At 49.0% G+C, this 26,689-nt stretch overlaps 11 protein-coding genes and 1 non-coding gene across 12 annotated transcripts; 6 read left to right on the top strand and 6 right to left on the bottom strand.

Moving 5' to 3' along the window:
- Positions 1–3,074: 3,074 nt before the first annotated feature.
- On the top strand, positions 3,075–5,545 carry DEU56DRAFT_982510 (vacuolar DHA amino acid exporter; the record flags this gene model as incomplete). Its single annotated transcript, XM_041359898.1, has 10 exons — positions 3,075–3,233; positions 3,289–3,355; positions 3,410–3,543; positions 3,608–3,714; positions 3,766–4,298; positions 4,354–4,467; positions 4,520–4,611; positions 4,667–4,800; positions 4,852–4,984; positions 5,040–5,545. 10 exons carry the CDS (start codon positions 3,075–3,077, stop codon positions 5,172–5,174), a joined length of 1,608 nt encoding a protein of 535 aa, XP_041205693.1. The 3' UTR covers positions 5,175–5,545.
- Positions 5,546–5,578: 33 nt separating this feature from the next.
- Positions 5,579–7,755, bottom strand: DEU56DRAFT_818777 (uncharacterized protein). The gene is made up of 8 exons (XM_041353981.1): positions 7,277–7,755; positions 6,671–7,198; positions 6,575–6,620; positions 6,165–6,529; positions 6,044–6,108; positions 5,956–5,986; positions 5,790–5,905; positions 5,579–5,728 (listed from the first exon to the last, which is right to left on the bottom strand). Exons 1-8 carry the CDS (start codon positions 7,715–7,717, stop codon positions 5,725–5,727), a joined length of 1,596 nt encoding a protein of 531 aa, XP_041205692.1. The 5' UTR covers positions 7,718–7,755; the 3' UTR covers positions 5,579–5,724.
- A 1,191-nt stretch (positions 7,756–8,946) lies between these two features.
- DEU56DRAFT_818772 (6-phosphofructo-2-kinase-domain-containing protein) lies at positions 8,947–11,483 on the bottom strand. The gene is made up of 10 exons (XM_041353980.1): positions 11,168–11,483; positions 10,928–11,113; positions 10,797–10,864; positions 10,631–10,747; positions 10,546–10,569; positions 10,474–10,494; positions 10,358–10,420; positions 10,153–10,308; positions 9,730–10,096; positions 8,947–9,665 (listed from the first exon to the last, which is right to left on the bottom strand). The coding sequence occupies exons 1-10, from the start codon at positions 11,391–11,393 to the stop codon at positions 9,238–9,240; spliced, it is 1,656 nt and encodes a 551-aa protein (XP_041205691.1). The 5' UTR covers positions 11,394–11,483; the 3' UTR covers positions 8,947–9,237.
- A 162-nt stretch (positions 11,484–11,645) lies between these two features.
- On the bottom strand, positions 11,646–11,718 carry DEU56DRAFT_t86. The gene has a single exon. It is a non-coding gene; the product is annotated as a tRNA-Thr (tRNA).
- Positions 11,711–12,573, bottom strand: DEU56DRAFT_818769 (uncharacterized protein). Its single transcript, XM_041353979.1, has 5 exons — positions 12,435–12,573; positions 12,274–12,391; positions 12,162–12,222; positions 11,988–12,108; positions 11,711–11,934 (listed from the first exon to the last, which is right to left on the bottom strand). The coding sequence occupies exons 1-5, from the start codon at positions 12,452–12,454 to the stop codon at positions 11,814–11,816; spliced, it is 441 nt and encodes a 146-aa protein (XP_041205690.1). The 5' UTR covers positions 12,455–12,573; the 3' UTR covers positions 11,711–11,813.
- Positions 12,574–12,626: 53 nt separating this feature from the next.
- On the bottom strand, positions 12,627–15,036 carry DEU56DRAFT_818767 (uncharacterized protein). Its single transcript, XM_041353978.1, has 4 exons — positions 14,458–15,036; positions 14,286–14,382; positions 13,420–14,235; positions 12,627–13,357 (listed from the first exon to the last, which is right to left on the bottom strand). The coding sequence occupies exons 1-4, from the start codon at positions 14,845–14,847 to the stop codon at positions 12,852–12,854; spliced, it is 1,809 nt and encodes a 602-aa protein (XP_041205689.1). The 5' UTR covers positions 14,848–15,036; the 3' UTR covers positions 12,627–12,851.
- Positions 15,037–15,092: 56 nt separating this feature from the next.
- Positions 15,093–16,222, top strand: DEU56DRAFT_818758 (uncharacterized protein). The gene is made up of 5 exons (XM_041353977.1): positions 15,093–15,338; positions 15,398–15,551; positions 15,615–15,783; positions 15,842–16,100; positions 16,163–16,222. The coding sequence occupies exons 1-4, from the start codon at positions 15,150–15,152 to the stop codon at positions 16,038–16,040; spliced, it is 711 nt and encodes a 236-aa protein (XP_041205688.1). The 5' UTR covers positions 15,093–15,149; the 3' UTR covers positions 16,041–16,100; positions 16,163–16,222.
- A 2,155-nt stretch (positions 16,223–18,377) lies between these two features.
- DEU56DRAFT_505422 (uncharacterized protein) lies at positions 18,378–19,546 on the top strand. Its single transcript, XM_041346559.1, has 3 exons — positions 18,378–19,251; positions 19,312–19,389; positions 19,463–19,546. The coding sequence occupies exon 1, from the start codon at positions 18,493–18,495 to the stop codon at positions 19,246–19,248; it is 756 nt and encodes a 251-aa protein (XP_041205687.1). The 5' UTR covers positions 18,378–18,492; the 3' UTR covers positions 19,249–19,251; positions 19,312–19,389; positions 19,463–19,546.
- Positions 19,547–20,201: 655 nt separating this feature from the next.
- On the top strand, positions 20,202–22,144 carry DEU56DRAFT_957201 (uncharacterized protein; the record flags this gene model as incomplete). The annotated part of the gene is made up of 8 exons (XM_041359261.1): positions 20,202–20,370; positions 20,418–20,540; positions 20,598–20,761; positions 20,816–20,918; positions 20,989–21,102; positions 21,156–21,332; positions 21,387–21,467; positions 21,522–22,144. The coding sequence occupies 8 exons, from the start codon at positions 20,202–20,204 to the stop codon at positions 22,004–22,006; spliced, it is 1,416 nt and encodes a 471-aa protein (XP_041205686.1). The 3' UTR covers positions 22,007–22,144.
- Position 22,145: 1 nt separating this feature from the next.
- Positions 22,146–23,229, bottom strand: DEU56DRAFT_505256 (DNA-directed RNA polymerase). The gene is made up of 5 exons (XM_041346557.1): positions 23,150–23,229; positions 22,883–22,987; positions 22,759–22,816; positions 22,616–22,705; positions 22,146–22,557 (listed from the first exon to the last, which is right to left on the bottom strand). Exons 3-5 carry the CDS (start codon positions 22,809–22,811, stop codon positions 22,272–22,274), a joined length of 429 nt encoding a protein of 142 aa, XP_041205685.1. The 5' UTR covers positions 22,812–22,816; positions 22,883–22,987; positions 23,150–23,229; the 3' UTR covers positions 22,146–22,271.
- On the top strand, positions 23,194–24,175 carry DEU56DRAFT_818722 (60S ribosomal protein L27a). Its single transcript, XM_041353976.1, has 5 exons — positions 23,194–23,297; positions 23,475–23,602; positions 23,659–23,877; positions 23,929–23,982; positions 24,035–24,175. Exons 2-5 carry the CDS (start codon positions 23,478–23,480, stop codon positions 24,078–24,080), a joined length of 444 nt encoding a protein of 147 aa, XP_041205684.1. The 5' UTR covers positions 23,194–23,297; positions 23,475–23,477; the 3' UTR covers positions 24,081–24,175.
- A 73-nt stretch (positions 24,176–24,248) lies between these two features.
- DEU56DRAFT_818718 (uncharacterized protein) lies at positions 24,249–26,651 on the top strand. The gene is made up of 5 exons (XM_041353975.1): positions 24,249–24,372; positions 24,432–24,736; positions 24,788–25,546; positions 25,601–26,021; positions 26,077–26,651. Exons 1-5 carry the CDS (start codon positions 24,351–24,353, stop codon positions 26,391–26,393), a joined length of 1,824 nt encoding a protein of 607 aa, XP_041205683.1. The 5' UTR covers positions 24,249–24,350; the 3' UTR covers positions 26,394–26,651.
- The last annotated feature ends 38 nt before the right edge of the window (positions 26,652–26,689 follow it).

The raw sequence follows: 26,689 nt of genomic DNA, 5'->3' as shown, positions 1-26,689 counted from the left end.
ACTGAGCGTGTCAAGCTTGTCAAGTACAACATCCAAACCACATGTTTCATTGCTCTATCAACTTAAGCCGCAGATTATCAATAGTAATAATCATGCAACCCAAATAACCGCTGGAGTCAAGTTTATCCCAGAGTTACTGTCCACAGGAACCGGCTTCGACGACCTTTGCGTCTGTCGCGGAATACTTTTAGGCATAACATTTTGTTCCTAGTATCCTCTCGAGCCACACACGGTTCACTTCGCAACAGCCCTGCCATCTCACATTTCAGCGTCGCAGTGCAATCTAGAGGTGTCGGGTACTGCTACGATAGGTTGGGATACAGCTTTACTCAGCTTTACTCAGCTTCCCTCTTGCATGACATAGGAGCTGATGGACTTATCGCTGTGCAGAACACTGCGGGCTTTCTACAGTCACAATCTAAGAACCGCTTCTTCTAACTCCAGCACAGGCTGACCATGTACAGATCTGGCACGATAATCACCCGCATCAATCGGTGATTGTTATGCCACTGCTGGGCTTGGGAGTTTGTTCGGCGAATCTTCTTCGGTTTGGATAGCGGCGGGCTGCAACGTCTGTGGTGATTGCAACTATAATATCAATGGGTGCGAGATTTCGAGGCCTCCGGCTTTTCGGAGCCTTACGTAGCTGAGACTTCAGCGTATGGGTATGGAAGGTCAGTGTAGTTGGAGATCGCCGCTGCGATATGAGCTATATCAGCAAGGCGGGAGGGGTGCTGCTGATTTTAAACTCAAATGTCCCAGCTAACCACCGTGTTTAGCTATGCGTTGTTCTAGCTGTGGCGACATTTGGGCACCATTAAATCCTTTGCTTCAAGGGTACGATGGTATCAAGCACCGCCTTCTCAGGTATGGAGGCAGGGGTGCAAGGTTTTGGTATGGTCTGCATTCGCAACCATTGCTGGGAAGTCTCTCTTGTTTCTGATACCAGAATTGATTGTTATCGACCCAGAAACTAAACGAAGCCTAGTGCAAGCAAGGGTTGATCCTCCGACGCAGTCGGCGTTTCAAGAGTGGATTCTTCTTCTGATCCTTTTCATGCAGCCTGATCTTGACTTGACGGTCATAAATGACATGTCTCTGATTAGTACACGAAATACTAGCTAACGTCGTATACATTCATTGGAAAATTACCCTGATCTTGCCCCTTGAAGCAGATTGACACAGCAAGGTAACGTTAACTATTATGAGGTACTATATGAAGTGTATTGAAGCTTGAAGGGTTAGGAAGACCGGATGTGATGAGAATCCAGAAGATTCATACTGAGTAGTACCTCTCACAGTGATGGATTATGCGGTGATGAGATGCGGATGAGGCGCCCACAGCTGATCATCATGACTGTTTTCCTTCTGCGACTAGTCCCAAAATCTCGCCTCCGAGTCTGTTCGGCGAACTTCGGCGAACTTTGTGCCGGCAGAACTGACCAAGCAATACTATCTCCTAGGCCTTAGGCCCTTAGTGCAGTCGTATCCCCTAGGGATAGTAATCCTCAGTCATTTCAGGCGTATCGTCCTCGTCTCTCTTCAAAGTTCGGCCCGCGAAGCACCGTGACAGTGGCGATGTCGTAACGAAATTCATACTCGCCTTCTTGATTCAGTTCATTATTCGGCACGTGCACTGCTTCAAGCTCATCTTCTCCACAACGCCTTCAAGTGACTAGCGCTGGCCTGCATATTTTTACGATACGAACGCTTGTTTGAGTCACATCTCAGCACCGATAGAAATATGCAAGACCTCCGAGTACTGGCAATGCGTTCCACAAGTACCAAGACATTAATACCAAGAATTTTTCAAACCCTTGTGGCCCACACAGGTACAAATCGGACCCTCGTCATTACACCTAACCAACCTCAGGCAAGCCAGTTCCCTGCAATTCGCACACATTTATTATCTTTATGTATTCAGATTCCTTACACAAGTCCGCTCTTAAACAATTGTCCAATCCAGCATCTCCTCGGGTTCTTGTCTCAACACTGATCAAGCAATGCCTTGGCCTCACCTGACGCGAGCCACTATACCCGGACAAGTAGGAATCCCCATTCCGTCCCTTTCTATCAACGGCAGCTCTGTGCCCCCATTCCAAATGCATACAATTGTATTTGTGAGTTTGGTCAATGTATTCAGAAAAGAACTTCAATGCAACTTGAGTCTAAAGTGTTGGACAAATCTATCGGAGATCGGGAAGACACGGGTGTGCATTTGTTCACGCGGCAGTGTCGAACCTTGATATCATACAACTATCTGCACCCCAGGAGTTCAATACGAAGAAAACACGCCGAAAGATGTACACAGTACATTGCTCAGATGTCTCTCCATCGTCGCAATACACCAATATCTCACAGTCTTCTTTCACCTGTTAAGTAGCAGCTGATCATTTATTCCCTTCTCTTTCACCGAAATGCTGTATGTTTACGTGACTGGTGACAGGTGCCAGCGTCATATAACATGGCAATTTTGCCCGGGATCGCGGTAACTTAAGAGCGGTAAACCCATACATCTAGATGGGGCCAATTCATCCGAATAACCTTAGATCTAAGAGGCTATTTCGCCTCCACATCCTGGCAATTTTGTGCCATGGCATTGCTATGTGCGGTCTGCACTGATTGCTGCTTCTGTTGTGTGCGGGTGGGCACCATACTGAGGCCTTCGAACAAGAATTATCATTGTGCTCTTAGACTCGACTTTACGCTCCAAAGCTCGGACCTGTGCCATAACACAACGCAAAATGTCAATGTCGATGGGCTCAAGTACGGCAGAAGTAACTAATCTGTGTCGCCCTTCGGAACCGGGGACAGGTTTGCCCGGAATTTTCTGTTGGAATTATTATTCACTACAGCTGTGTGACTAGCTAGGCTAGGATCGCCGTTTCACGCAAAGGTATGTGCTCATACTCGGCACATGACAGCATCGCAATTTCCGGAGAGCGTAAGATCACCTTGTAAGTGGCCCCATCGGACGTATAAAAGCAAACGCGATATTGGATGAGAGACTGCAAGCTTCCGCTGACATCGTCTGTCTAAGCTTCCGCTGACACCGTCTGTCCAAGCTGTGACTTATGTCTGGTCCAACCGTTGCCAACGCGCCTTCTGTGTCCAAACCACAAATGCTGCGCCAAAACTCTGATGTCGAGTCGTCCACAGACGAAAAGAGTACAATCGACATAGAACATGTCCCAGTTAACGATGACCCCCGTCAGTGGAGTCGTGCCAGAAAAGTGCGTGTATCACACCATGTGCTCTGTGGCTAACCTAACACTGTACCACCCGTAGACGACAACTTTGTGCATTGTGTCGCTGGCTACAATGATGTCTGCATTAGCTTCTAACATCCAAAATCGTTCGTCGCATGTCTTTTCCTAATGAATGATTTGAAATTGATATCTTCTCGCAGCCTCGAACTCTCTGATAGAGGAAGATCTGCATGCGACAAGCAGCCAGATTAGCTGGACATTGGCAGCGTTCCTAGTCGTACAAGGGAATTTTCCTCTTATATGGAGTGCCGCAAGTGAGATTAGAGGACGTAAGGTTGGTCTATGATAAGCATACCCTTCTCGATCTACTTAATGATTGCGGATCTCGTTTATAACAGCCTGTGTATTTGGTGGCTTCGGCTTTATTCATGGCAGGAAGTGCTGCCTTGGCACTTTCGAAGACCATCGAGATGATGATCGGTATGCGAGTCCTTCAAGCTGCAGGGTGAGCATTCATCTACAAAACTTAGGCACTGATTGACTCCCCCTCCTGCAGATCATGTGCTGTCATGGCTATTTCAGCTGCGACCCTAGCCGATATTTACGACACTCACGAGCGAGGGACCACGATGGGCATCTTCTTTGCTGCACCTCTCTTAGGACCCGCACTCGGCCCTATCATCGGTGGATCGTTGTCACAAGCCTTCAACTGGCGCGCAAGTTTCTACTTCTTGCTGATCTGTGAAGTCCTCATCTTCACGTCCTTCCTCGTCCTCTTCAAGGACACATACCGACGTGAACGGAGTCTCACGTATTGCTCTGCTTTGCAACGACTTATTACATCCAAAGTACGCGTTCAGAGTTCAGACGTGTCTGTCATCGCTGGGCACGAGTCCAGCAAGGACATGACACCTGTCAAGGACGCCGAGAAGCAGCTCCAACAGCCGAATGTTCCAGACAATATCTCAGTGACGAGTTCTACACCAACGATGGACGATGTAAGGCTATCAATAAGGGACATCAACCCCTTTCCACCTTACTTTCAAATTCTGTCGCGAAAGAACAACGCTTTGATTCTCATCGCTAATGGTGAGTAACAGCTTGGCTCTTGTCCACGTTGTTAGTGACCTAACTTCGGGATAAGGACTCGTCTTCGGATTCAGCTATTGCCTTTCATACACGTGCGCCCGCACTCTCGCCAATGCGTATGATTTAGATGCTTTTAGCATCGGCTTGGTCTTGCTTTGCCTGGGCGTAGGTGAGACAATATACAACCTTGGATCGTAGCAGATGACTGATTTCCTATGAAGGAAGTATCGCTGGGAGTGTGATTAGCGGGCGTTGGTCTGACCGGGTTCTTGCGAAGATGATGGAAGCGAACGGAGGAAAGTGGTATGCAGAAGTGAATATTTTTTTCATACTCCCACACTGGAACTTTTGATTGACATCTTCCGAAGATGCGCTTGGAGAGCTCGACACTGGCGATGCTGTGGCTACCTCCATCTGTCGTCGGTTATGCTTGGGCTTGCGAAAAGCATGCTCACGTTGCCGTCATTTGCATCTTGCTTGTAATTATCGGATTCTCTTCGATGTCAGTAGATCCATTATTCATGGTCGCGGACGCGCTAACATATACTTCCAGATGGATGTATACTAATACATTGGCATACCTCGTTGATGCCAATCCTGGACGTTCGTGTACAGCGGTGGCGACCAACAGCTCGTTCCGAGGATGTTTGGCTTTTGTTTCGATTTTGGTCGCTGTACCGCTCCAAGTGAGTTTCCTTGATACCTGCTGTATCTCACAAATTCTGATGCCTAGCCCCACAGAATGCTTTAGGGGATGGGGGATTGTATACGGCATGGGCTGGGGTTTTGATTGTGACTGAATTACTGGTTTTATTGGTGCTACACAAGGGAGAATCATGGCGCAAGGAAAGTGAGGAGCGTGAACTGAAATACTAAATGATTTATGAATCCGCATTGTCTACCACACTCATATGTACAAATCTACAGGTAACGGAGGCGTCCCGAAGTTCTAGTTAAAACAATAAAATCAATTCTGTATTTGATAACATAGACTACATACATGTATCTCGGTTTACATATTGTATAGATTCTGTATGACACAAAGAGGTGCAAGAACTAAGATCCAGATGTGGCTCATGAACCGATGCAAGAATCATTGCGTCAATTCCTGTTTTCGCGCCATCGATCACTAGTAGCAGTAAAATCCTAGTGAGATCTACCTTTTCTGACACAGCGGCACCTTTTGCCGCCAGTGAAATTATTAAATCGAAAGGTGATTATAATATAGAGTGCTCTGAAACGCTCTGGCCAGGGCTAGATATGCTTTTGATTGAAATTTTGCAAGAGGTAAGAGGTTATGCATGAATCGACCCAGGGCTTGTATTCCTCAAGGGGCTGAAAAACATTATTGAAGACCAGCGAGGTATTGCTATGAATTAAAATTACAATCTCGTTACTGCATACCGTTCCGATGAACAACCCAAGTCTATCTTCAACTGATGAGCCTTGCGGAACTCAACACAATAATGTCATGACCACCTCCTGACCTACCGTTGTGACGCAATCTTGAAAAGGGCTCTGAGCGCACCTCCTCCCCGCAATGCTATGCGTTCTGCCTTCTCTTCACCCATTGTTGCATGTACGATTAACCGTGCGACCACTTCGCCCTGCAATACGATGGTCATGATTATTTTTTCATAAATTGCAAACAACTCACCAACTCCACTAGGAGTGCGACCACGATCAGCCTGGTAAAGAACAGGTCAGATCAAATCATTTAACTTTAACACCGTAGTAAATCTCACCAAATAACAATCCACGTTATCCGTTCCATTGCATTGTTGTTCAAATGATCATGTATAGCATCTAGCTGAAAACAAAATACCGTCAGTTGCGTAACAAGCCGACTTGCAATGAAACGCCCACAAATTCGCTCGCCATTCCGAGTTTCTCATTCAGTACTTGTACACGTTCTCCAATTTCCATGTATTCTCGTACAGCTTCATACAACCCTCCCAGACTTGCCTCGCTCCAGAACAACTCTGGGACGTCCAAGACATTGCTCACAAGATTTACGTCGCGTCTGAGCTTGAACAACTTGCCTGTGAGCCTCATCGCATCACGGCGTTTGAGGTTGATGGCGCCAGAGGATGCGAGCTGCCTTGGTATCGATACGGTGCTGGGGGAGGAAAGCACAGAAGAGGCGACAGACTCGTAGTGTGCGAGGAGCGTAGACTGGGCGAGGGCATGCGCAACAGACAGTTTGAGCAAATGAGAAGGTGACTTGAACGCTACGCTGTTTTAGTATAGCACACAAGCACGGTTTGAAAACGCACTGAAGAAATCGTGATATATACGTGGGTATGAGATAGTTGGATCATGCTGGACAATGTTACATGAGGAGCGGTAGAGGTTGCAGGATAATGACGTACCGCAAAATGACATTCCTCGATCTCCCAGTCGTCTTCTTTCATCGATCGTTTCAAAATACCCGCGTTACTGATGTCCTCGATAATAGCCCGTTCTTGCCCTTCGTCTAGTCCAAAGAAGACCGCAACGCCATAAGCAAAGAAGACCACTTCCGCGATACGGTCTTCTTCTTTCACCTCAGCCTGCTCGTGTCTCTCATCCTCTGCCCTCTCCTTTATTTCCTGACTGCTTCCGTTCGCGCTGTACCGTTCACCCTCACCCTCTTCTACACACTCCGTTTCGCCTTCGGCCTCAGATTCTACTTCAGGACGGGATGGGGGCCGGTGAGATTCTGTATGAGATCCAGACGTCATGTAACCATCCGAAGTCCGTGGTACTTCTTCCTGAGGAATAAAATATGAACCCTGATAACCATTTTCTTCCGCTTCGGCAAGGCGTTTTTGGAGGGACTTGGCTTCCTTGACAGGCGCTGCGGAGGAACGGACGCTGGTATTAGGCCCGTACCCAGGAAGGAGCGGCAGGTGGTACATCTACATGACACCAGCCAGGGAAAATTACATGAGGCAGATCAGGAACATGGTCAGGCAAATGAGTAACACGAGACTCACAACATACATTGCCTCGTCAAACACTCTTGGCGTGACATTATGTTCCCTCTTCAAAAAGCTCGCGAGCAACTTCATCCTCAGTTCTTCAGCAATGCAATACGCTGTGATTCTCTTGTATCCTGCACGCTTTCTCTGCTCCTTGCTCATGCGCTCGCCAGCTGACTTGTATTCACGAACAACACCGGCGTCGGTCTCGTAGCCCAGAATATCATCGGAAACAGTTGTTCGTAGGGGCTTTGTTTGTGGTGCAGACGGTAGGAGGACGAGTTTTTGTATTGTCTTGGAGGAACGTTGAGCTTTCTGGCCAGTAGTGGCTAGCCCCGAAACAGAGGAGCGTCGAGGTGCTGGCGCCCGCGGTGTAATGAGGCCATGTGCTGGACGCGGACGGTAGCGTGCTGCCGGTGGAAGGCTGGGTGTACGTAGTGGGCGGGAATTAGACATGGTTGTTCGGGTCAATCCAAGTTTCCCAAGTTTCCGCACTCAACGCTCAGCGTTCATGCACGACAATTAACCCCGACCAAATTGACAATGAGCTCTGCTGGCTCTATCATGCTAGCTATGGTCGGCAAGCTCCTCTTTATCCATTCACTGCGTACTCCATGCTTCCCTCTGCAAACATAGATGCCTCATTTGTTGACGCCATCATGATGGCGAAAGCTTAACTTGACTCGCATGAAATGATCATCCATAACCGATATTAATGGCAAGATGCTGCTGCAGACCATACCAGCGAGCGGTGATTACTACGGTTCAGGAACTGACATTCATTAGTACCGTCGAAGGTCAGTGGTGGGAACCAACTTGAACTTCCTTCGATAAGGTCTGACTATAGGGGAGACTAGGAACCTGGCAGCCCGAACACGAATGTATTGCCCACTGCTGAGGTGTGCGCATCAATACTTTGCAGTTATCCTCACAGTGTGGCTAGCAGCCGCTTGTAGTCTGATTCTTGCCCTACGGACGGCTCATCCGATCCACAACATATGATTGTTGGTATCTTTCGCCCACAGTACCTTTCACGGCATCGAGGTAGAGCGAGGAAGGGAAGAATCGCCAACGATATCCAGATACCGTTGCCGCGTTGTGTCAGCGTTAGGATCATGGAGGAGTCTTCCGTGCTTGCGACACATTTGCCAAACTGCGATACCGCACCGTGCTGGAGGCAATATTTTTTCCGCATCAAAGCAATCCTTTGGAGTCGGTGACCCTATGTTGTATATGCTGGTGGAATGCAGAGGGAAGGTCTGACGTGGCGCTGGTGTCATGATTGGGGTTACGAGGTGCAATCGAGCATGACAGTACTTCTCGTGAAACCAGTGCTTGAAGACCGCGTCATCATTATGATTGGAATCATCACATGTATTTGCTTACGCCCACACAGACAGACCCGGCTTTTGGATTTGAGACAAGATGTGGCAGGGTGCTGCACGCCCACGTGTCGCGTGTGCGAAGGCCATTCACCACTTTTTGTGCCTGAACGGGGCGTGGTGGATAGGACCTGGCTTCTCGCCAAACGAGGTCCACGAGGTGCTCAGGGCGCGATTTTACACGATATAAATCCTCACGTTCACTGGGAGTGGTTTGGCTGACGTCGAGCAGCGAGCACTGAGATTGCGGGTGGAGAAGCGCTGCCAAGTTGTGACCACAAGAGGAAATCAAAGTTACGCCGTCGTGTCTTCTTTCAATTCATTCCATGATAGCGAAATGCACTCGTGGTTTAATCCCCCTGTGTGCAATGGTGCAAGGGGTATCCTATATTCCCTGCAGAGAAGATTAAGTACAGAAGGTGAGTGAAATGCGCGGCCGCAACCGTTATGAGGTGCTTTGCTTCATTTGAACCATGCCAATAATTAATGGAAGCGTGAAGAAAAAGTGCACGATACCGATGTGATACCGATATGTAAGAGCCATCGTTCCGCTTTACACCACGGGTATACAATCCTGAGAAACCGCTAAAACTGTTAAGGTGCGCGTGAGCTTCCATCTACCAGAGCCCCTCCGCTGTCTTCCCGTATACTGGGGGTAAGGAACCCCAGATCAACAGCGGTCATTCGCTTTTTCCCCTTCGTGTCCTCCGCATAATTTTCGTAAAAGTTTGTCTCATCTCTCCTTGGCCTCCCGACCTCTCCCTCCTCAGGATCGCCATCTCCATCAATACCCTCGCCCCGTCGACCAGGACCATCCCAGAAGTGGAAAGCTTGGCTGTGCACTCCATAGGAAGTCGGAACAACCTCCAGCAAATCACCTCTCGCAATTTCAATTGCGGGTATCTCGCTCGCAGGCAAACCGATCAGATACGCGAGAAGACATCGGATGACAGAAGAATGTCCGATAATCAAGAGGTCTTCCTTTTCACGTTCCAATTCGATCAAGACGGGTTCTAGGCGAACTTAACCAAAACAGAATTTTAGAACAAAGATAGCACAGATAGATATACAAGAGGAAGCTATTACCAGATAAATCGTGATAGCTCTCAGCCCTGGGAGCGCGGAACGCGTATGGGTCTTTGACGAATCTTGCCCACTCCTCAGGATAATACTTCCTCGCTTGATCGGGAGTGAGGCCGTCCCAGACCCCAGGATTGATCTCGGACATCTGCGTCTTCTCGATCACCTTGACTTTCAAAGATGAGCCAGCGGTATGTTTTGTTTCTGTCAGCTCTCCAGCCTCGTCCGTGGTTACTACATTCCGTGCAACCGCAGACTGTGGTGGCACGGTGAGATGGGACCCAACAAGGGGGAGTTGTTGGGGAATGGAAGGTGTCGGGGTCAGGAATGGCCAAGCAGTGTGGTGGGCACGACGCCGAGTTGAGGTCCATATCTAGAGATCTCTGTCTAAAAAATCAATTCGTACATCAAAGATCGAAGGCCACATACAACGAGGCGTCTGTCATTAGGGTCGAACCCACGCTGCTCGAGTGATTTGGCACGGCGCTCGACCACGAACTCTTTCAGCCGCTCAGAGTATTCCCACCCCGCTGGAGAGAGATCCGAGTCGGCTTTGTAAGAATGTTCAATGAGCGATTGTCCGGACTGTTAGGATATGGATCAAGAGACAGTTATGTTATACTTTACTACCTACCCGAGCAAAGTAAATCATGCGGGGCCTGTTATGAATATTCATGAGGAAGAAGACGATTCGCGACTGCTCATGCGATCAGTCACATCCCGGAACAACGACTTGGAATTTTTGCTCACCTGCAAGTAACCACGAATATTCTGTGCGGGGATTGATTAAATCAACCGAAATTAAAACGCGTCGGGACATACGTTGACCATGATCTTCTCGCCTACCTAATTTCAGCCGTGCGGGTAAGCCAAACAATCAAACAAGATTCGTATACATGTTACACACATTTATTATACGGATAAACGGCCAATTGGTTTCTTCAACCGTCTCATATGATTTTTCGCGATCACGGATGCGTCCATAGTAATCTTCTACTGCCTTGTCTGGATCCCAGCCGCGATACTACACCAGGTTCAGCAAGAGGGTAGGCAAAAAAGGTGAGGGAACCCACATCAGGAGAGGATATTTTGACGTTCCGGATATTAGTCTCGATGATCTCTTTGTTATCGCAGACAGACTCTACATCGAAGGGACATAAGTGACCGTTGTCCAATGAGCCCAATAACGCGATGTGAAACATACCAAGGATGATCACATGAATTCCCTGCTTATCGTACTTCTCTGCCAGGGCCTGCCGCGTAGTTCGCGATCCATTGTTGGCATCATAAATGACAACCTGTCCACCGGCCTCAAAGAAGTCCTCGATGAGCTTTTCGCAGCCATCCGACACCCTCTTGCGCATTGCCATGGTCTCTGGACTCTTCTCACCTGTTGCCGATAGCAATTCATATAGGCCCCTCAGAAGATTGAATTCATGCGTACCTAACGTGAAGTAATCTGGCGGCAGCTTCTTGGTACCACCAAGGGTCTTCCGTCGATAGTCACCCAGAGATACGACCTGAGTCTTCACACCCATCCATCTGAGATAACGTTCAAGCGCGCGAGAAATGTGTGTTTTGCCACGAGCGGGTAAGCCGACTGTTAAGATGAGGATCTTTCCAGCATGAAACAGTAAGCCCGAAGCCGTTGTATAGAGGGGTGCTGCCATGCTTCGATGCTTCAATTGCCTGGGATTGGTAAACCTCGCCCAACGGGGATTTGCGCTTCAAGTTGCTGTTACACTGCAAAGAGAGGTCGAATCTAATTACACAGTCTTATCTTATCTCCCACGGTGCGAAGCAGGATTTGAGACTATAACTCAACTTCTAGTCAGTACGGCACCAGGTACCTCATTGTAATTATCAATATTCCCTTGCATCTTATAGTCAAGTATTAAAAAAAAAGGAAGTTAACAGAGGATTTCCCATTAGCCGATTTGAACGACTGACCTCGTCATTACTAGTGACGCGCTCTACCAACTGAGCTAAACGGGATACACTACTTTAACGCGCCCATGTAGTCATATCAACTTGCCTCATGGTTCTCTTCCATAGACAAAGTTTAGTACACGCCCCTTCTATGCCAAAAGTTACTTCGCAGCTCCTCTCACTGCTGCCGCATACTGTAGCGTCGCTTGCCACCACACAACCATCCCAAGCCCTAGCAAACCGTGAAATCCCCCCCAGACGACCTCAGGTGTAAGATTCACGCTATGAGGTTATCATTAGGACCACTCTAAGACAACAGGTAAAAGAACACGCACGACTCAAAGAAGGGACCTAGGGTGTGAGGGATGAACCTTGGAGTCTGAAACAGAATGGTTGACACCACGCTGTGGTAAATGCAAAACCCTATAGCGAGTGCGCGCTTTCCAGGTAGGAATTCTGGTTGAGAAATGTTATTCGCCTCATCTGTTTGAAAGTAGAATGTTGAATACCTGGTAAAGGATACGCCAGGAAAGCGGTGATGCAGGATCCAGTGACCAATGCGGCATACAGCTAGGTGATATCAGCAGCTACACGCGTGTTAAATCTCGAATAAAAGCAAACCTTCAACATGACTACCGTGGTGTTGTTCATTTGTAGAAAGGGGAGGCTCTGTGGGGACCAGAACGCTTGAAGGGCAAGCGGAGCCTCCAACGCGATATGCAGCAGGAACACAGCAGATCTAGCGAATATTAGGCATGTCTTTACAACGGGGCTTGACTTACAGCGGGCTACGTCCAGACATGATGAATCTGGAGAGACTAGTCCTGCGAAGGAAACTTGGAGGACCGGCAAGGTTGCCAATGAACCGAGTTATGTAAGCAAGGCTTGCTTATCTGCTTCGTGCCTGAGAGTCGCATGGTCTTTTCGAAAGGATTTTCGTCCATCACTTTGTTTTAATTTGACAAGGTCACCGATCAAACAAATAAGCTCCAGATTCCCGTAGCATGACTACAAAAGGACTACATTCCCCCCACCAAAGGATGGGCTCATACCTGACTTATAAGTACTTTGACTGCGTGGATTTGCGTCCACTCGAGTCTTGCTCGAGTCAGCCTTTGTTTGGCAAGAATAACTATGTGTACAAGTTTTGGTAAGAAGAAATCAAGGGAAATAGTTGGCATAGACCAGCAGCCTGCCCTTCACTCTTCCGCATCGTCAGCGTCGTCCCCCTCCGCAACGGCACCCAGTGATGACTGGCGGAAAGTCGTATAAGCTTCAATGGCATCGAGATCCGTTTCTAGATCTACGTGCTCTCCTCCGGCTGCATCTCCAGCAATGGCACGCAGTCTCAGCACCTCTCTCCTCAGATTCTCGATTTCGCTATCTCGCCGCTCTACCCGACCCTTGAGCGTTCGAATGAAATCGTTTCCGCATCTGAGCAGCTGCAGCTTGCTGACACCTTTATTTGGACCATCCCCGCCAACTTTCGGTGGTCCTCTTGGGGGTAAAGCTCCCGGAAGGATCGGTTCATCAGGGAAGTTTTCATCGGAAGGTAGCGGAACTGGTGGGAGCAGAACGCGTAAATCGTCGTATGCAGTTTTCAGAGAATCACGGCGTTTTTGTTCAGCGTCCTTGTGCGACTTGCGATTAGGAACACCAGGTGAGAGTGTAGAAGAGCCTGCATTTAGAGACGAGGGCGTGCCAGCTGTTAAGACGAACAGAAGTTCACACCAAATAGTTTTAACAACAATTGAAACAAGAGCACACCTGGTAAAATCGGCTTAGGTCCAGGACTGATGAACGGCAGTGAGCCTCTCTTTGATCCTTTGGTTGGTGCACCACTATCAGGCACTATCTTGGCCCTAGCGGGTTCTTTTACTCTGCCAGCTTTCTGAGACGTGGGTGCTGCGGCGGTAGTGAGGCTACTGCTAATACCCAGACGGCCAAGATTCATTATGCTTGCGGGAGTAACCGGAGTGATTGGTGATGTCCCTTCATGAGTGCTTGGTGCTGCAGAATTGGGAGGAGATTGGCGAGGTCCCGGAGGCGCAGGGGGCGGCATCGACAAGTCCACAGGTGACGGCGAATCCGTCTCCATAATCGTGCTATTCCTGCGAGATTTTGTAGAGCGCAGGAGTGGAGTATTCGTCGCACTCTTGGCATGTCTTATGGATTGTTTCACCGTTGGTGCCGGTGAAGTCGTGGATGGTCCCCGTTTTCGCACCGCACGCGCCGCATCTTCCGCACTTGGTGATATCGTGCGCTTATTTGGGGGCCGTTGCGTATGATATGCCTCGAGCCAGGGGCTCGTCAGCGGAGAAATGTCGATGTCAAGGTCTGGAGGTGAGGGAAGCGGCATAGGAGGGCTTGTGTGATGAAAGACTATGTTAGCAGGCGCAGAGCTAGAACCTGGATGGCGCGTTTCGCGAAGATATTGTGAAGAGACGGAAGCATCATGGGGAGAAGGAAGGGAGACAGGGTCAAGCGCATGGGACGAGTACATATCTTGAGGATTGGGATATTGTGAGCTGATACGGCCGAGGAACTCTGGGTTAGGCAAGGGGCGGAGCTCCGTGGAGGACACTAAGATGATGATGAGGGGCGAATCTGGAGGTGAATCAAATGAATCTCACTGGGAGTCGGAAGGCCACTAAACGTTGTGATCTGCGCGGCGGGCTCGACGCTGGAATCATGGGCGTTCAGGGTCGACTGCGCACTGATTAGGGCAAGCTAATGGAGATTATACTTCAGCACGATGCTCAAATCAATCTGCACCAAACAAGGTGGTAGAAAATGCTAGCTCACCTGCTGCTGAAAAATTTGATTCTGAATTTGATTTTGAAGTTGCTGGAGCTGGTGCAGCTGAGTAAGCTTGTACTGCTGTTCAAAAACGACCTGAGGAGAGAGGCCCGTGGAGCTGGGCAGCGCCGGAAGTGATGTGGTGTCCATGCCCTGCATAGACATGAGGTTGCTCATGGTCATGAGATCTAATTGTTGATTGAAAGGAGGAGGGTTGGTGAGTCCGGTGAAGTTGAGCATCCCGGAGGTTGGGCGTTGAACGTGCACAGCAGCTGCGTTGATAGCTTCGTTCTGCTGAGAGTCATGACCGCGTTGTTGGTCAGAGGAAGATTCCGGAAACAAGAAGGCCATAAAGTCCTTCTGGTGGTTGTTATCATGCACGCGGCTTGGGTCCATTTTCCGACTGACACTAAAAACAAGTAGCTTTCAGGATCGTCTGCCGTCACAGAAGGGCAAGCGGCATAAACAGGAACACTGTGCGTCTTTCCAGGGGAGAGTGTTCACGAAGGCACTTGAAGAGGACAAAAATGGAAAATCTAATCTTTCAATCGCTCAACCCCCATCAATTCTCTTTATATGTCTAGTTAACCCCTCTCCTTATGTAATATATTTTATTAGTGCCTCGCGCTCTTTGTTCGACGCGTCTTGACCTCGCACCTCCCCAGTTTGCTATCGCTAGGCTTTGAAGTTTGAATCCCATGTCTGCGCGAGACCGTCCTCAAGCAACGCGCATCACCTCTTACCATGGCGCAAAACGTAATCTCCTCGGAAACCAAGCTGGAAATGTGCCACCTGCATGGCGGGAGAGCAAGGACAAGCAGAAAGAACGAGGAAGCAAAATTTTGCTCAGTAGGCTCCCTGTAGATGTTGGAGAAACAGAAGTCGAAGTGCGTTGTTATCCCAATGTCCACCTGAAAGGCACAGGACCACCAGCCACTGTTCATAGGAACTATTCAAGAAGACCATTGGTCCTCTGAAAGAGTGTTTCGTGATATACAATACACAAGGGCGCTCGAAAGGGATGGCGGTCATAACGTTTCAGCGCCCAGGAGATGCAGTCGCAGCTCGTGCAAAATATGATGGTAAACTCATCGATGGTAGTAAGCCTATTTAAATTCGCTCCTCTTGTACATTCGGCCCGTTGATGTTGACTTTGTGCCTAGGACGTCCCATAAAGATCGAAATAATTGTAGATTCGGATGATGCCGCGGGGTCTACGCCTGCGCCTGCAATTCCTTCGTTACTAGGACGCATCGGGAAGGTCGCGGGGGCTCCGAAGAGTAGCCTTCTTGCTCCTCAGAGCCAAGTATTGAACATAAATGTTTCGCCCGTGTAAGATATTGCTTGGTCACTGTTTTTCTGACTACATTGACCACAACCGATTTTTCAGCGCCCCTCAAAAAATTGTAGTAACACCGCGCACTGTCCAGACTGCTGGAACGAAGGCTGTGTCGAGGCGCCGCAAGAAGAAAGGCCCACGACGCCTAAATAAGACAAATGTTGCCGAAAAGTCACTTGCTCAACTCGACCAGGACATGGAGGAATACAGGGCTGGCGCTGGCGGTCATACAGAGAATATTGACCGGTAGTTGATGCGTCTTTCCTTGGGAAGTCTGGCCGAGCGTATTATTGACCCCTCCACCTATATTGTACGACACGCTTTTCATTTGAGAGCGGGACTATAATGAGATAATTTAATTGGTGTCCTCAGGGTAGCCCTATATCCTGATTTTTTTTCTGCGCAAAGACTTATTGAAACATTCAACATCCACTTGCAAACCAGCTCGACAATCCTGCTGGCTGTTTATCCCGCGCACCTACGGAGCAGAATATCGTCAGATCACGCGTTGCGCCACCCCCTAGCCCCTGCAGTTTGTTGGATATTACGACCGCTGTCTAAGTACATAACTTTATTAATGGATCGGGAAGATGCGTTACACTGGTTTTACGTACGTACTTGAAGGCAGCCCATTTTTATTTTCCTTTGTGAAAGTAGTGAGGACTACGATCTGTTGTTCCCGGAAGCGTTCCCCTAGAAAGTACGACTACCATTTCTCTATTTGGTCTGGAGGCTAGCGTTCCTGCCCCCCAAGGTTTCCAATAAGTATTAATGTGTGTTCGCACCGCATTCCGCTTCAGAAATTGATACATGTTTCATGGATCCTTCGGAAGGTCCCGTTACAATACAATTGGAACTTGTGGTACTTGTAAATCAACAAAAATATTATTCAGCCACAGTTCAGCTAGACAAAAGTTGCACGTCACCCTTCCAACGCCCAGCCACCTACCCTGAGAAGACTCATGTGAGCCAGGTGAATGCATCCCTGGATAGTGATACGTGTGTGATCAACAAATTAAGGAGGAGGCTGTACCACATTGAAACCGAGATCTTTGGTTCTGCCACTCGGATGTTATGATCCCAAGATGGATGAGAACATACTCGGTAACAACGCCCGCGCTTCGCTGGCAATGCCGAGCACCAAGGACAGAAGCAACAGGCGCGGATGTGTTTTTACCCCGTATTATCACCACGTGTCCTAAGCTCAATCAGTTTGAAATCTGGTGTCAAGAGACGCTAGTGCCACAATGAGTAGAAGAGGCAAGTGAAGCGGTCGAGACCTGTTGAGACTCGTGACGAGGCAATTCAGTCCGCATCTGGTTGCCTCGAAGTGTCGCAACCCTTTTCCAATACCATATAGTGGAACGGTCGTTATGCAATAACTCCTTGGCATATGCTGGGGCCAATAACGTTCCGTCGAAGTCAAGGCAAAAAGTGGGCGTCGTCTTACGAGGACATTTTATTATCGGTTAGATTTTGAAGAGTTTAACAGGCCAAGGAGACCGTAACCTCTGCCGCATAAATTTCCTGCTCGATTGCTCGCAGGAATAGGCTACACCAGACTTCCGCACTGAGCACATTTGTTTCGCAGGGTTATCACCTTCAAGAGAGTTTAACCTGCGCTTTTGTGTTCCGCCTAAAAATCGGCGAAATTCTTTTACAAATTGGATGTACAGGCAGCCGCACGCTAGCCTTGAGGCTGTGATTGGCGTCCTTCATCTGTCAAGTGAAGTTAGTGAATTTGTATGACTGAGTTAGCTCACGTTCTCCAAAATGAAAGCCCACGTTCATTCACGTGTATCTGCTCCACCATCACGGCAGGAGAAACACTTAGGTATTATGCCTCGTTGTGCCCCATAGAGAAGAAACCATCGCGGAGTGACGGATTCTCCAAGCACACGCCAGCCGCGTGTGTCAGTGCGTGATTTACGGTAGCAAAAGAAGGCTTACCGAACCTACAAAGTAGGATAGATCTAGGGCTAGTGCGTAAATTAGCGACCGTCTTAATAATTCGATTGAAAGGCGCGAAGGTTGAGGCTCGACAGGTACGGCATCCCGCAATAACGCCGTGAGGCATCCGTTTGTCGTGGAGGATGCGCGGGAGAGACTCGGGATCTGGAAGACGTTCTTCTTTGTTCTTCGGGGCTTGAATGGTTCCTAAACTACGAGTCACCGGGTGCGGTCAGCCGCAGGGATATTTTTACTGACCGAAGTCAAATGTAAGCGCCATGGAGAGGATTAGAAAAATCAGGACTATTCAGGGGATACTGATTTCATCTGATTGCGATGGATAACAGTATTATGTCCAATCATAGTTCAAGGCGGGAGTAAAGTTCCTGGAATATTCCCAGACCGTATCACCACCGCAGTGTTGGACCAAAAACGTGCAAGGTTGCACAGCAGCAGGCTGTGTGGTCCGCAACTCTCAAGAGGGGAGATAACTTTATAAATTTTTTTTGTGTTTGAGCCACTGGCCTGGCGCAGCTGGCCGCCCGTGACCTTGATCGTATAGAATAATCATTTTCTAGGGACTTCCAAGGAAGCGTGGAAGGTTCCGTGATTGATATGGTTATGGTGTGGAAGAATCAACGATGATTTGTTTGTGGGTGCTTATCCTTTTGCCGTAAGTGTACAACAAGCAATGAGAATTACTTTAAAACACGACTCCACTGCGCATTTTCCTTTATACCTCCCCCTACTCCATGCCCCTCACAACAACACTTCGTTTGCTTCCCCACAACCACCCAATAATGTTTCCGGCGCATAAGCGACAGCGCCGCACCGCTACCAGTGTCCTCGCTGGCGATTTCGATCTTCGTCCTCCCCGGGACGTGCTTACTAGCCTCCTCAATGGCATAGCACCTTACAAGGAGGTCGAGAAAGAGGAAGAGACGCGTAGACATAAAAAGAAAGAGAAGAGGGAACGCTTAAAGGAGAGACAAAGGACAAAGGCCACCTCCAAGGTCCCAGAGAAACCTATCAAAGTGGAGAGCGCCACTGCGCCTCCACCGGCGCCCACCGTAGCGGTCCAGTCGATCAGTGCGCCCGTCATGCAGCCCTCCTCCTTCTGGCGCGCCCACGGGACGAGTTACCGGCCTACTATACACATTGCCACTATGCAGCGCTCTGTGTCCGTTACACCGCCCCCAATGCCATCATCCCCACAGTCTACCCCCGGACCGTCAATTTCTTCCGCCACATCCCGTACATCATCAAAGCGCCCCCGCACCCCGGCGGATGACTACCCCGATTCTGAGACCATGAGTCACTACAGAAACGCCCAGCCACGAAAGAAGAGAATTGCAGTGAAGAAGGGTTGGAAGGGTTGGGTGGAGGGTTCCCCGCCGCCGTCCGAGAAGCTCATCAATTTAGACGCAGTTCCTGTGCTGCAGGAGAGACGCACACGCAGTGGCAAAAGCTTCGACGCAATAGGTGTTGGAAAGGATGGTTGGGTATAAATGGTCCGATATTTTGCCGCTTCATTTGCCGCTGTAAAATTTGATTTGATGGATGTTCTACAGCTCCTCGCATACAGCATCATACCCCTGCCCTTCTCATCGCGATGCCCTTTGGAAATACACTGATACCAGCCACCACAGGTCAGAAGGATTTCGTCCGAAATGAAACTTACCCCCCTTTTCTGTACCCCTCACCATGTTATCCCCTGCTCAGCTGGCTTCCTACACCTTTACCCCGCTCGTCCCAATAACTATAGCTACAGTATATGCAAACATATATCATTTTGGTCCTAGTTCTGTATTTGTTGTACCCGTTCGTTTTAACATTGAATCTCTGTCTCCGTTTCTGTTGCTTGGTTGGGTGTTATGGTGTTGGCTTTCTTTATCTACCAGCCTTTCTCCATTCCTGGGTCCTCTTTGCTAGATATGTGTATGCATGTTGACGGATTTTGACGTCAGTCGATGAATGGAATTCCTAATGACCTGGAATTGTACCTTAATGATACAGCTTATGAGAAAATATGTATCCACAGCTTGAATAGAAGTCTGATTGATCACAGGAAATGCTGATGCACTGCCCGGTCCTTACCGGGTCTCCTTGCGATCGCGTTTCAATGCGTTTCACCGTTCAGGGAATGATTGTGCCGAGATGCCGGAGGCTTTAGAATTCAACAGAACCAAACAACCGTGTTCATACCATGTAGTACTTTGGCAATTCTTAGGTTTGTCACAAACCAACAGCACACGACTGAAAGATCACGACAGCTAGGTCAATAGGTCAATCCTTATTGTGAGCATTACGGTTATCGCTTGTTTCAATTTGGACCGGAGCTTACTTCTAAGTTCTGTCCATTTTCCCGGATCAATCGTCCTGCACTTCGGTCGGAACCCACCCGCCCGTTCTGTTGCCAACTGAATTCTCACACTCCTGTCTACTCACCAACTAGTTCAACATGCTGTCCGTCGTGCCATTTCCTGCACTGCCATCCGCACCGTCATGGTTCCCTGGACACATGAACAGATTCACAAAGCAGCTTCCGGCACTACTATCCCGTACAGATGTTGTACTAGAGCTCAGAGACTCTCGTTTGCCTCTTACTAGCATTAACAACAATCTAGAAGGTAAGCTTATCTCCTCCGGCCCACTCATACTCGCTCCCGGTGTGTAGCCGCTTTGAGAAAGAAAAACATCATCTTGGTCTGGTTTCAGTTTCACCCCATCATTGCTTCCGCTGTCACCTATGTGTTCGTTATCTTATTATGTCTCTCCTCCGTTCTTGCTCCGTTTTTGTGTCAAACCTATTTTTCGGCGGCAACATTTTTCGGCTGACCGATTCTATTTTTGACAGGTGCCATCAACAAATGGAGAGCCGAGCGTGGACACCATTCCACCCACGCCGCTCCCCTTTCCCCCACTACATCTGGGGGTTCGTCCTTAGGATATGGTGGTCCAATTTGCGAGCGTATCGTCGTCTTGAACAAGCGCGACTTCGTCCCTGAATGGGGCGTCGAGGTGATTCTTTGCCTCCTCTGTTCGTCGTGCCAGCTCATGTCCCTTAAAATGTAGCCCTTTAGGAGAGCCATGAAGGCAAAGTTCCCTGATCAGACAGTGCATTTTGCTTCTTGTAACAAGCCGCGAGACATAAAATCCCTGAGCGAGATGCTCGTAAGTATGTCGCTGATTCCTTCGACATGTCTATGGTGTTTTTCTTGGTGCGATGGAGCTGACCAAAAATGCAGATATAGCCAAGAGGAACCCTCATGCAACTGAGATGAACGTCCTGGTGATTGGTATGCCTAATGTTGGTAAATCAACGTTATTGAATTCCCTTCGCAATATGGGTATCTCAGGTCGTGAGTTTAAATTATACCCTTGCCCTCAAAACGAGTTAAGCATATCCGCGCAGGGACACCTAAGGCACTCCAGACATCTGCGCAGCCTGGCCATACACGCACTCTCTCGACCCGCCTTAAGCTCTCAGAAGACCCACTTGTATATTCATACGACTCGCCCGGTGTAATGCTACCATTTCTTGGAAGAGGTGATCGAGGTGCAGAGCGAGGAGTCAAGCTTGCTCTGATAGGTAAAATGGATTTAATCACCGCTGCACTGTTGGCTGAAATTTACTTCACCACAGCCGGCATCAAGGAGAGTTTATATGACATTGAAGGACTCGTCGCATATTTGCTTTACAGACTGAACGTATTAAATCCTATATGTGCGTCTGCTCTGCCGTACTGCCTTGCGGCCTTCTGACTCGATAGAAATCTAGCACCAGCATACTTGACGCTTCTCCCGCTTGGTTGTCGACCGTTTACAGATGCGGAAGAATTTTTGGAGCAGCTGGCGATACGGCTTAATATGCTGTTACGAGGGGGCGAGAAGGACACCGTGAGAGCAGCAAAATGGTTCGTAGAATGGTGGCGGAACGAAGGGGGGCTCGCATCTGCTTCGGTTCCAGAAAATCTTCCGATGGGGTCGGATGGAACTCAAGCTCCGTTACTGCGACGTGGATGGGGTTTCGATTTCGAATGGACAGTGGACGGGTCTATAAATTCCACCGGCGGAGGTTTTGAGTCGGCGGTGCAGATGAAAATGGAAGAGTGCATAGATGAATCAATTAAGGCGGCGAGCGAGGACGAGCGGTCAGGAGTCGGGATTAGTACGACCCAAGAGAGGAAACGGAGCTGGCAGGAGAAGCAGGCCTCGCGCGCTGCGAAATCCAAGGCGAAGTTTGCTGCACGTAAAGCTGCATAATTATCCACGGTGTTTTCTGCGGCTCCCCGCATTGCTTACGCTGTATTTGTGGCTATATATCATATATCACGTTTCGCTGCACGCAATCACTCTAATACCTAATGTTCCCAATGTGTAGTGTGAAATCTCACTGGCCATGGGAAACACACGTTCCCGCGGTGATCCGTGTGGGTCGGGGTGTACATGTAGACCCGCGCATACACCAAAAGCAATTTATGTATACATGTACAACCACGATGTGACAGGTACCCATGATATGTAAATTCTAGAAGTCCAGATAATCCTTCCCCGTCCCCCAGCCTTGTGCACTCGCGCCCGTCGTGCCATATGGGTCCTCTGGCACAGTGCCCTCAGTCGTCTTGAAGGAGAACTCTCGCTTGAATTTTGCCTCCAGCGAGGATAATGTGGCGATGAGTTTCGTGCAGGCTTGCTCCAGGACAGCTTGCGGCGTCATCGACCCATCCGTCTGGATTTTCAACAGAAAATAGGGATGGAGTGGATGAGGTACTTTGTACCCAGCAAAGAGTACTTGAGGCATCGAAAGAACTTGCCTGGAAGACAATTCACACACTCCAGGAGGTAGAACATGGGTGCTTATTAGAGACGTACGCGCGAATCATGTTACCCAACGTGTGGTCTTGCTTCACGATCTTGAAAGTGGCTGCATTAGGGATTTTGGTATCTTCCGTGACCTCGACGCTGTGATCCATCTGTCAAGTGTCTACCTTTGGGATTACATGGCATAAACGCACGGTTTCTCGCCGTCTTCAAGGACAAAGAGCTCAAATCTGTTTGGTGCGTTCATAACGGCTGTAATGGAGCATCGCGGAGACGATAAGCTCACAGTGGCAAGGGAGGGACGCGGTGGTCACAAACATCGTTCAATTCAACACAGTACGCGATGACGATGATCGCGTAGAGTCCTGCTTTTGCTCCTGTGCTCGCACCAACTGTTGCTTTCTTGGCCAACAAACTAGATATCTGGTGGACATTGTCAGAATCTCGAGACGAACAAATAATCATGAACAAAAAGTTTCAGAAAAAAAAGATGTGTTCATAGGAGAGGATTTCTCTCTCTCTTCACCGACAATAAATATCGCCTTAAAGGCCATCATTCGCGTACTAATTGATAATGAAACTCACCACAGGGTACGCTACCAAGGCCTTGAAAATATTGAGATGTAGGGGTTTGGCTGCAAAGCCGACTTTTGAAACTCCGCTCAAACCACCGACGGCTCTACATTGAGAAACTTAGAGGCAAGGTCATCGACATCAACACTCGCGCCTCAAGGTCAGTTCATGCTCGTTCATTGCACCCCGTTTGTCCAGCAGGAGATTCTACGCGACCGGAGCTGTCGAATGGATGTGTTGTGATGCTGAGAGATGATTTCTTGCTGCTGGATGGATGGGGCCCGACTCGGATGCATCATGATCTCAGATTATTGATATTGCATGCTTGGTTTTGCAGAAAATGCCGACCCACCTCTCGAAGACCCGCAAGCACCGTGGCCACGTCTCGGCCGGTCACGGTCGTGTTGGAAAGCACCGCAAACATCCTGGAGGTCGCGGTCTCGCTGGTGGTCAGCACCACCACCGGTGTGTTTGATTTGGTATCAGGCTCTTTGCAGCGAATTAAATTTGATCACCCTCAGTACCAACTTCGACAAGTACCATCCTGGTTACTTCGGTAAAGTTGGTATGCGCCACTACCATTTGACCCGCAACACACAATGGCGGCCTATCATCAACGTTGATAAACTATGGACGCTTGTGCCTGCAGCGGAAAAGGAAGGGTTGACGGAGAGCTCTGAGGTTGTTCCTGTCATTGACACCCTCCAACATGGATACGGAAAAGTGCTTGGGAATGGACAGTACGTTGTGATCTACTTTAATCTCGTACAAATATTCTGACTTTGAGACAGGCTGCCCAAACTTCCTTTTATCGTCAAGGCCCGTTTTGTATCGCAGAAAGCAGAGTAAGTTGGACAGGCTCCATTATTCCTGAGAGTATGCTCACGCATTGGATAGGGCTAAAATTAAGGAGGCTGGTGGTGTTGTGTCACTAGTGGCATAGGCTCCTTTTATCATTGTTTTTTTTCTTTTACATATCACACACCATGATACTATGACATGCTGCAATAAGAGCGCCCATGCCTGAAACATGATTAATTATCTGTGAATGATGAAGTCGGTGAAGATCAGAGGATGATCAATTGAGAACCACTGCAGTCTAATTTCAAACATCATCATTGGTTGGCAGGAGCATCGGCTTCTTCCCACAGCCTATACCGCCATTGTTAGCACTTGAGAACCCTGCTGCGCTTCCTTATCCTCACCCACGAGGATGGCTTCCATTTCTACTTGGTGTAAGAATTAAAACCTCCTCTTTCGGTTCTTTCACTGTTAATCACACAACGACTTGCAGATCACAATCAGTATTCAACTTGGAATCGCACTCGTCGTCTACACGCTACTCCTTACCTAGCTCGCACAGATACCCACACATCCCGTACTGCTACCTCCATGGCTCGTACAAATACACAGGATGCCGTCATCATCAACATGGAGGATACCACAACCAAGAAGGAGAAGAAACAGGAGACCCTCTTTGGGCCCAACATTGGTGTTGTCAGCGCTTCGCCCCAGTGGGCTCAATCCATGGGACAGAAGGTTCCCGCAGATAACGTCTCTTCTCACATCATCCAGAACTGGATTACAAGGAGCAAAGAGGTGTTTCAAGTATCATCTAATGTCCTGCCTCATGTACTGACTCATGGACAGCCTTCCCAACCAACAACTACTCTCCAGGCGTTGGTTAATCTCAAGCGGCCGACGCTCCGCTTGTGTCCTTTGACTATCTCACCGGGAGATGATCCGGAGCATGTCGATTCTCACCACCACCACGGCCTGGAATTCGAATACGATTGCGACGCAGCCAAGTGTCGCATAAACGTCAATGTGGTGCTACCTGGAGATCACCCCTTTGCAGAGACCATAGATAGCACAGGCTACTCGTGCATCTCTGTTTTCGAATCCGTCGTTGACGGAGGTTTTGGTAAAATGCTCCAGCTAGAAGAAGGTGCAACCCTCGAATTAGGAAGGTTTGAGCAAAAGCAGACCGAGGCAGAGACCGCCTCTTCCCAGGCGATCGGAGCCCCCGAGTCATCCCGAGCAGCAGATGGCGTTGATTCCGCTCCTGCTAGCAGCAGGAATGAACGTGTACGGAAACGCTTTACGGGATTCAATTTCCGGAAGCGTTCCGCTGACAGGTCTGTGTCAGGACCTGCACTTGCCGTCGTTGATGTAGAAGCATCTGCGCCCACCGTTGAAGGAAGTAATGAGAAGGAGAATAAAGAGGACTTGGAGGACGGTGTCCGGGTCACTATCCGGTTGTCGGCGTTGGACGAGGATGGTATTGACCTGGCTGTGGCTAACGAGCAAGTAACATACCTCCATGTCGTCCGTTTTGGCGCTCCTCCCGAGGACGAAAAAGATGACTCTAGGCCTTGGGTCGTCAAGGTCGTGAAGCGTGAAGCCACAGTGCGTTTTACATCTGGTCACTTTTGATGATATATTCATATCATGATTCGAAAGATTGGACCTCACACATTCCAGCTGCACGAGATTTACGGTCTTTCCTCTCAGTCTACCTCATCCTCTCAACCACAGGCGACTTCTCCCGCTGCGGACGCACACACTTACCCGCCCGCGTCTGCACCCGCAGCGCCTGTGCACGAAGATGAGCCATCATCCGAGTGTTTACTATGCCTTTCTTCCCCGCGTGAAGTAATCTTACTACCTTGCCGCCACCTCGTCGCATGCAAGGAATGTGCCATCAACATGGTTGAATTCGGTGCAGGCGGCAACATTATCCACACCGACGAAGCCACAACTGCAACCACGGGCGGTGAAACTTCCGCTACAGAAGCTCCAGCTCCAACACCCGCCACGATCTCCCAGAACATCCGGAGAAAGCGAAAGGCAAAAGGCTGGTTCTGCCCCGTCTGCCGTCAACGTAAGCGACATTTATATTACTTGCGTCTTGCCTGACATATCGTGCACATCCCCAGCTTACACCTCGCTCTTGCGGATATCAACGGCACCTCCGACAAAGGATATATCTGACGACGAACATCGTACATCCATCGATGGGCACGAGCATGAAGATGACGAGCACGACCACGAACACGAACACGAACACGACCATGAGCGTGAGGACGAGGATGACGAGCACCCTCTGTCCACCGGAGCACCAGCATCTGGTCGCATGTTTAATAGTCTCCGCTCAGGCCTCATGCGTCTGAGCGTGGCACGTTCTGATGGCGGGCACACCGCCGAGGGCACAGAAACCCAGCATCCCACAGAGGTGCCTGCGTCAATTGTTTAGGGATCGATGGCTCGACCAGTGTTTGTTGTATGTGATGTGTAGGCTGATGTAGGCTGATGTAGTACTCTATATGGTTTAGGCTGGGTTACTAAGGCCATGTTTGTGGTTGGCTCCTTGTTTACGAACACTCAATTTTTTTTCGTACTGATTACTCGTATTGTTTTATGTCTAGTTTCGTTTCACTCTTGGATCTTCATTGTACCGATACCGTACTCTTAAATTATCGGGTGCAAATTATTAAAAATGCCATGAACTGTACAGGATTCGTCTGATATTCCGCGCTTGATCAAGTAAGG

Source organism: Suillus clintonianus, assembly GCF_016758775.1.
Source record: "Suillus clintonianus strain FC179 chromosome Unknown DEU56scaffold_67, whole genome shotgun sequence".
Classification (NCBI taxonomy): Eukaryota; Fungi; Basidiomycota; class Agaricomycetes; order Boletales; family Suillaceae; genus Suillus; species Suillus clintonianus.
This window is presented reverse-complemented; position numbering and strand designations above follow the sequence as displayed.

What these genes read in the sequence shown, in the direction of transcription:
- DEU56DRAFT_818777 (XM_041353981.1), bottom strand. Translation starts at nt 7,717, where the DNA reads ATGTCTAATTCCCGCCCACTACGTACACCCAGCCTTCCACCGGCAGCA. An exon ending in TCGAGGAATGTCATTTTGCG is followed by an intron (nt 6,621 to 6,670) that starts GTACGTCATTAT and finishes AACATTGTCCAG; the next exon opens with CATGATCCAACTATCTCATA. An exon ending in TATATATCACGATTTCTTCA is followed by an intron (nt 6,530 to 6,574) that starts GTGCGTTTTCAA and finishes AAAACAGCGTAG; the next exon opens with CGTTCAAGTCACCTTCTCAT.
- DEU56DRAFT_818772 (XM_041353980.1), bottom strand. Translation starts at nt 11,393, where the DNA reads ATGGCAGCACCCCTCTATACAACGGCTTCGGGCTTACTGTTTCATGCT. An exon ending in AATTCATGTGATCATCCTTG is followed by an intron (nt 10,865 to 10,927) that starts GTATGTTTCACA and finishes CCTTCGATGTAG; the next exon opens with AGTCTGTCTGCGATAACAAA. An exon ending in GCGAGAAGATCATGGTCAAC is followed by an intron (nt 10,495 to 10,545) that starts GTATGTCCCGAC and finishes ATCCCCGCACAG; the next exon opens with AATATTCGTGGTTACTTGCA.
- DEU56DRAFT_818769 (XM_041353979.1), bottom strand. Translation starts at nt 12,454, where the DNA reads ATGTCTGGACGTAGCCCGCT. An exon ending in ATGTCTGGACGTAGCCCGCT is followed by an intron (nt 12,392 to 12,434) that starts GTAAGTCAAGCC and finishes AATATTCGCTAG; the next exon opens with ATCTGCTGTGTTCCTGCTGC. An exon ending in CCACGGTAGTCATGTTGAAG is followed by an intron (nt 12,223 to 12,273) that starts GTTTGCTTTTAT and finishes GATATCACCTAG; the next exon opens with CTGTATGCCGCATTGGTCAC.
- DEU56DRAFT_818767 (XM_041353978.1), bottom strand. Translation starts at nt 14,847, where the DNA reads ATGGACCCAAGCCGCGTGCATGATAACAACCACCAGAAGGACTTTATG. An exon ending in ATCAAATTTTTCAGCAGCAG is followed by an intron (nt 14,383 to 14,457) that starts GTGAGCTAGCAT and finishes AATCTCCATTAG; the next exon opens with CTTGCCCTAATCAGTGCGCA. An exon ending in ACCTAAGCCGATTTTACCAG is followed by an intron (nt 13,358 to 13,419) that starts GTGTGCTCTTGT and finishes TCGTCTTAACAG; the next exon opens with CTGGCACGCCCTCGTCTCTA.
- DEU56DRAFT_818758 (XM_041353977.1), top strand. Translation starts at nt 15,150, where the DNA reads ATGTCTGCGCGAGACCGTCCTCAAGCAACGCGCATCACCTCTTACCAT. An exon ending in TTGGAGAAACAGAAGTCGAA is followed by an intron (nt 15,339 to 15,397) that starts GTGCGTTGTTAT and finishes CACTGTTCATAG; the next exon opens with GAACTATTCAAGAAGACCAT. An exon ending in TGGTAAACTCATCGATGGTA is followed by an intron (nt 15,552 to 15,614) that starts GTAAGCCTATTT and finishes CTTTGTGCCTAG; the next exon opens with GACGTCCCATAAAGATCGAA.
- DEU56DRAFT_505422 (XM_041346559.1), top strand. Translation starts at nt 18,493, where the DNA reads ATGCCCCTCACAACAACACTTCGTTTGCTTCCCCACAACCACCCAATA.
- DEU56DRAFT_505256 (XM_041346557.1), bottom strand. Translation starts at nt 22,811, where the DNA reads ATGAACGCACCAAACAGATTTGAGCTCTTTGTCCTTGAAGACGGCGAG. An exon ending in CTTGAAGACGGCGAGAAACC is followed by an intron (nt 22,706 to 22,758) that starts GTGCGTTTATGC and finishes GATGGATCACAG; the next exon opens with CGTCGAGGTCACGGAAGATA. An exon ending in TTGGGTAACATGATTCGCGC is followed by an intron (nt 22,558 to 22,615) that starts GTACGTCTCTAA and finishes ATTGTCTTCCAG; the next exon opens with GCAAGTTCTTTCGATGCCTC.
- DEU56DRAFT_818722 (XM_041353976.1), top strand. Translation starts at nt 23,478, where the DNA reads ATGCCGACCCACCTCTCGAAGACCCGCAAGCACCGTGGCCACGTCTCG. An exon ending in GGTGGTCAGCACCACCACCG is followed by an intron (nt 23,603 to 23,658) that starts GTGTGTTTGATT and finishes GATCACCCTCAG; the next exon opens with TACCAACTTCGACAAGTACC. An exon ending in AAAGTGCTTGGGAATGGACA is followed by an intron (nt 23,878 to 23,928) that starts GTACGTTGTGAT and finishes ACTTTGAGACAG; the next exon opens with GCTGCCCAAACTTCCTTTTA.
- DEU56DRAFT_818718 (XM_041353975.1), top strand. Translation starts at nt 24,351, where the DNA reads ATGGCTTCCATTTCTACTTGGT. An exon ending in GGCTTCCATTTCTACTTGGT is followed by an intron (nt 24,373 to 24,431) that starts GTAAGAATTAAA and finishes AACGACTTGCAG; the next exon opens with ATCACAATCAGTATTCAACT. An exon ending in CTGCCCCGTCTGCCGTCAAC is followed by an intron (nt 26,022 to 26,076) that starts GTAAGCGACATT and finishes GCACATCCCCAG; the next exon opens with CTTACACCTCGCTCTTGCGG.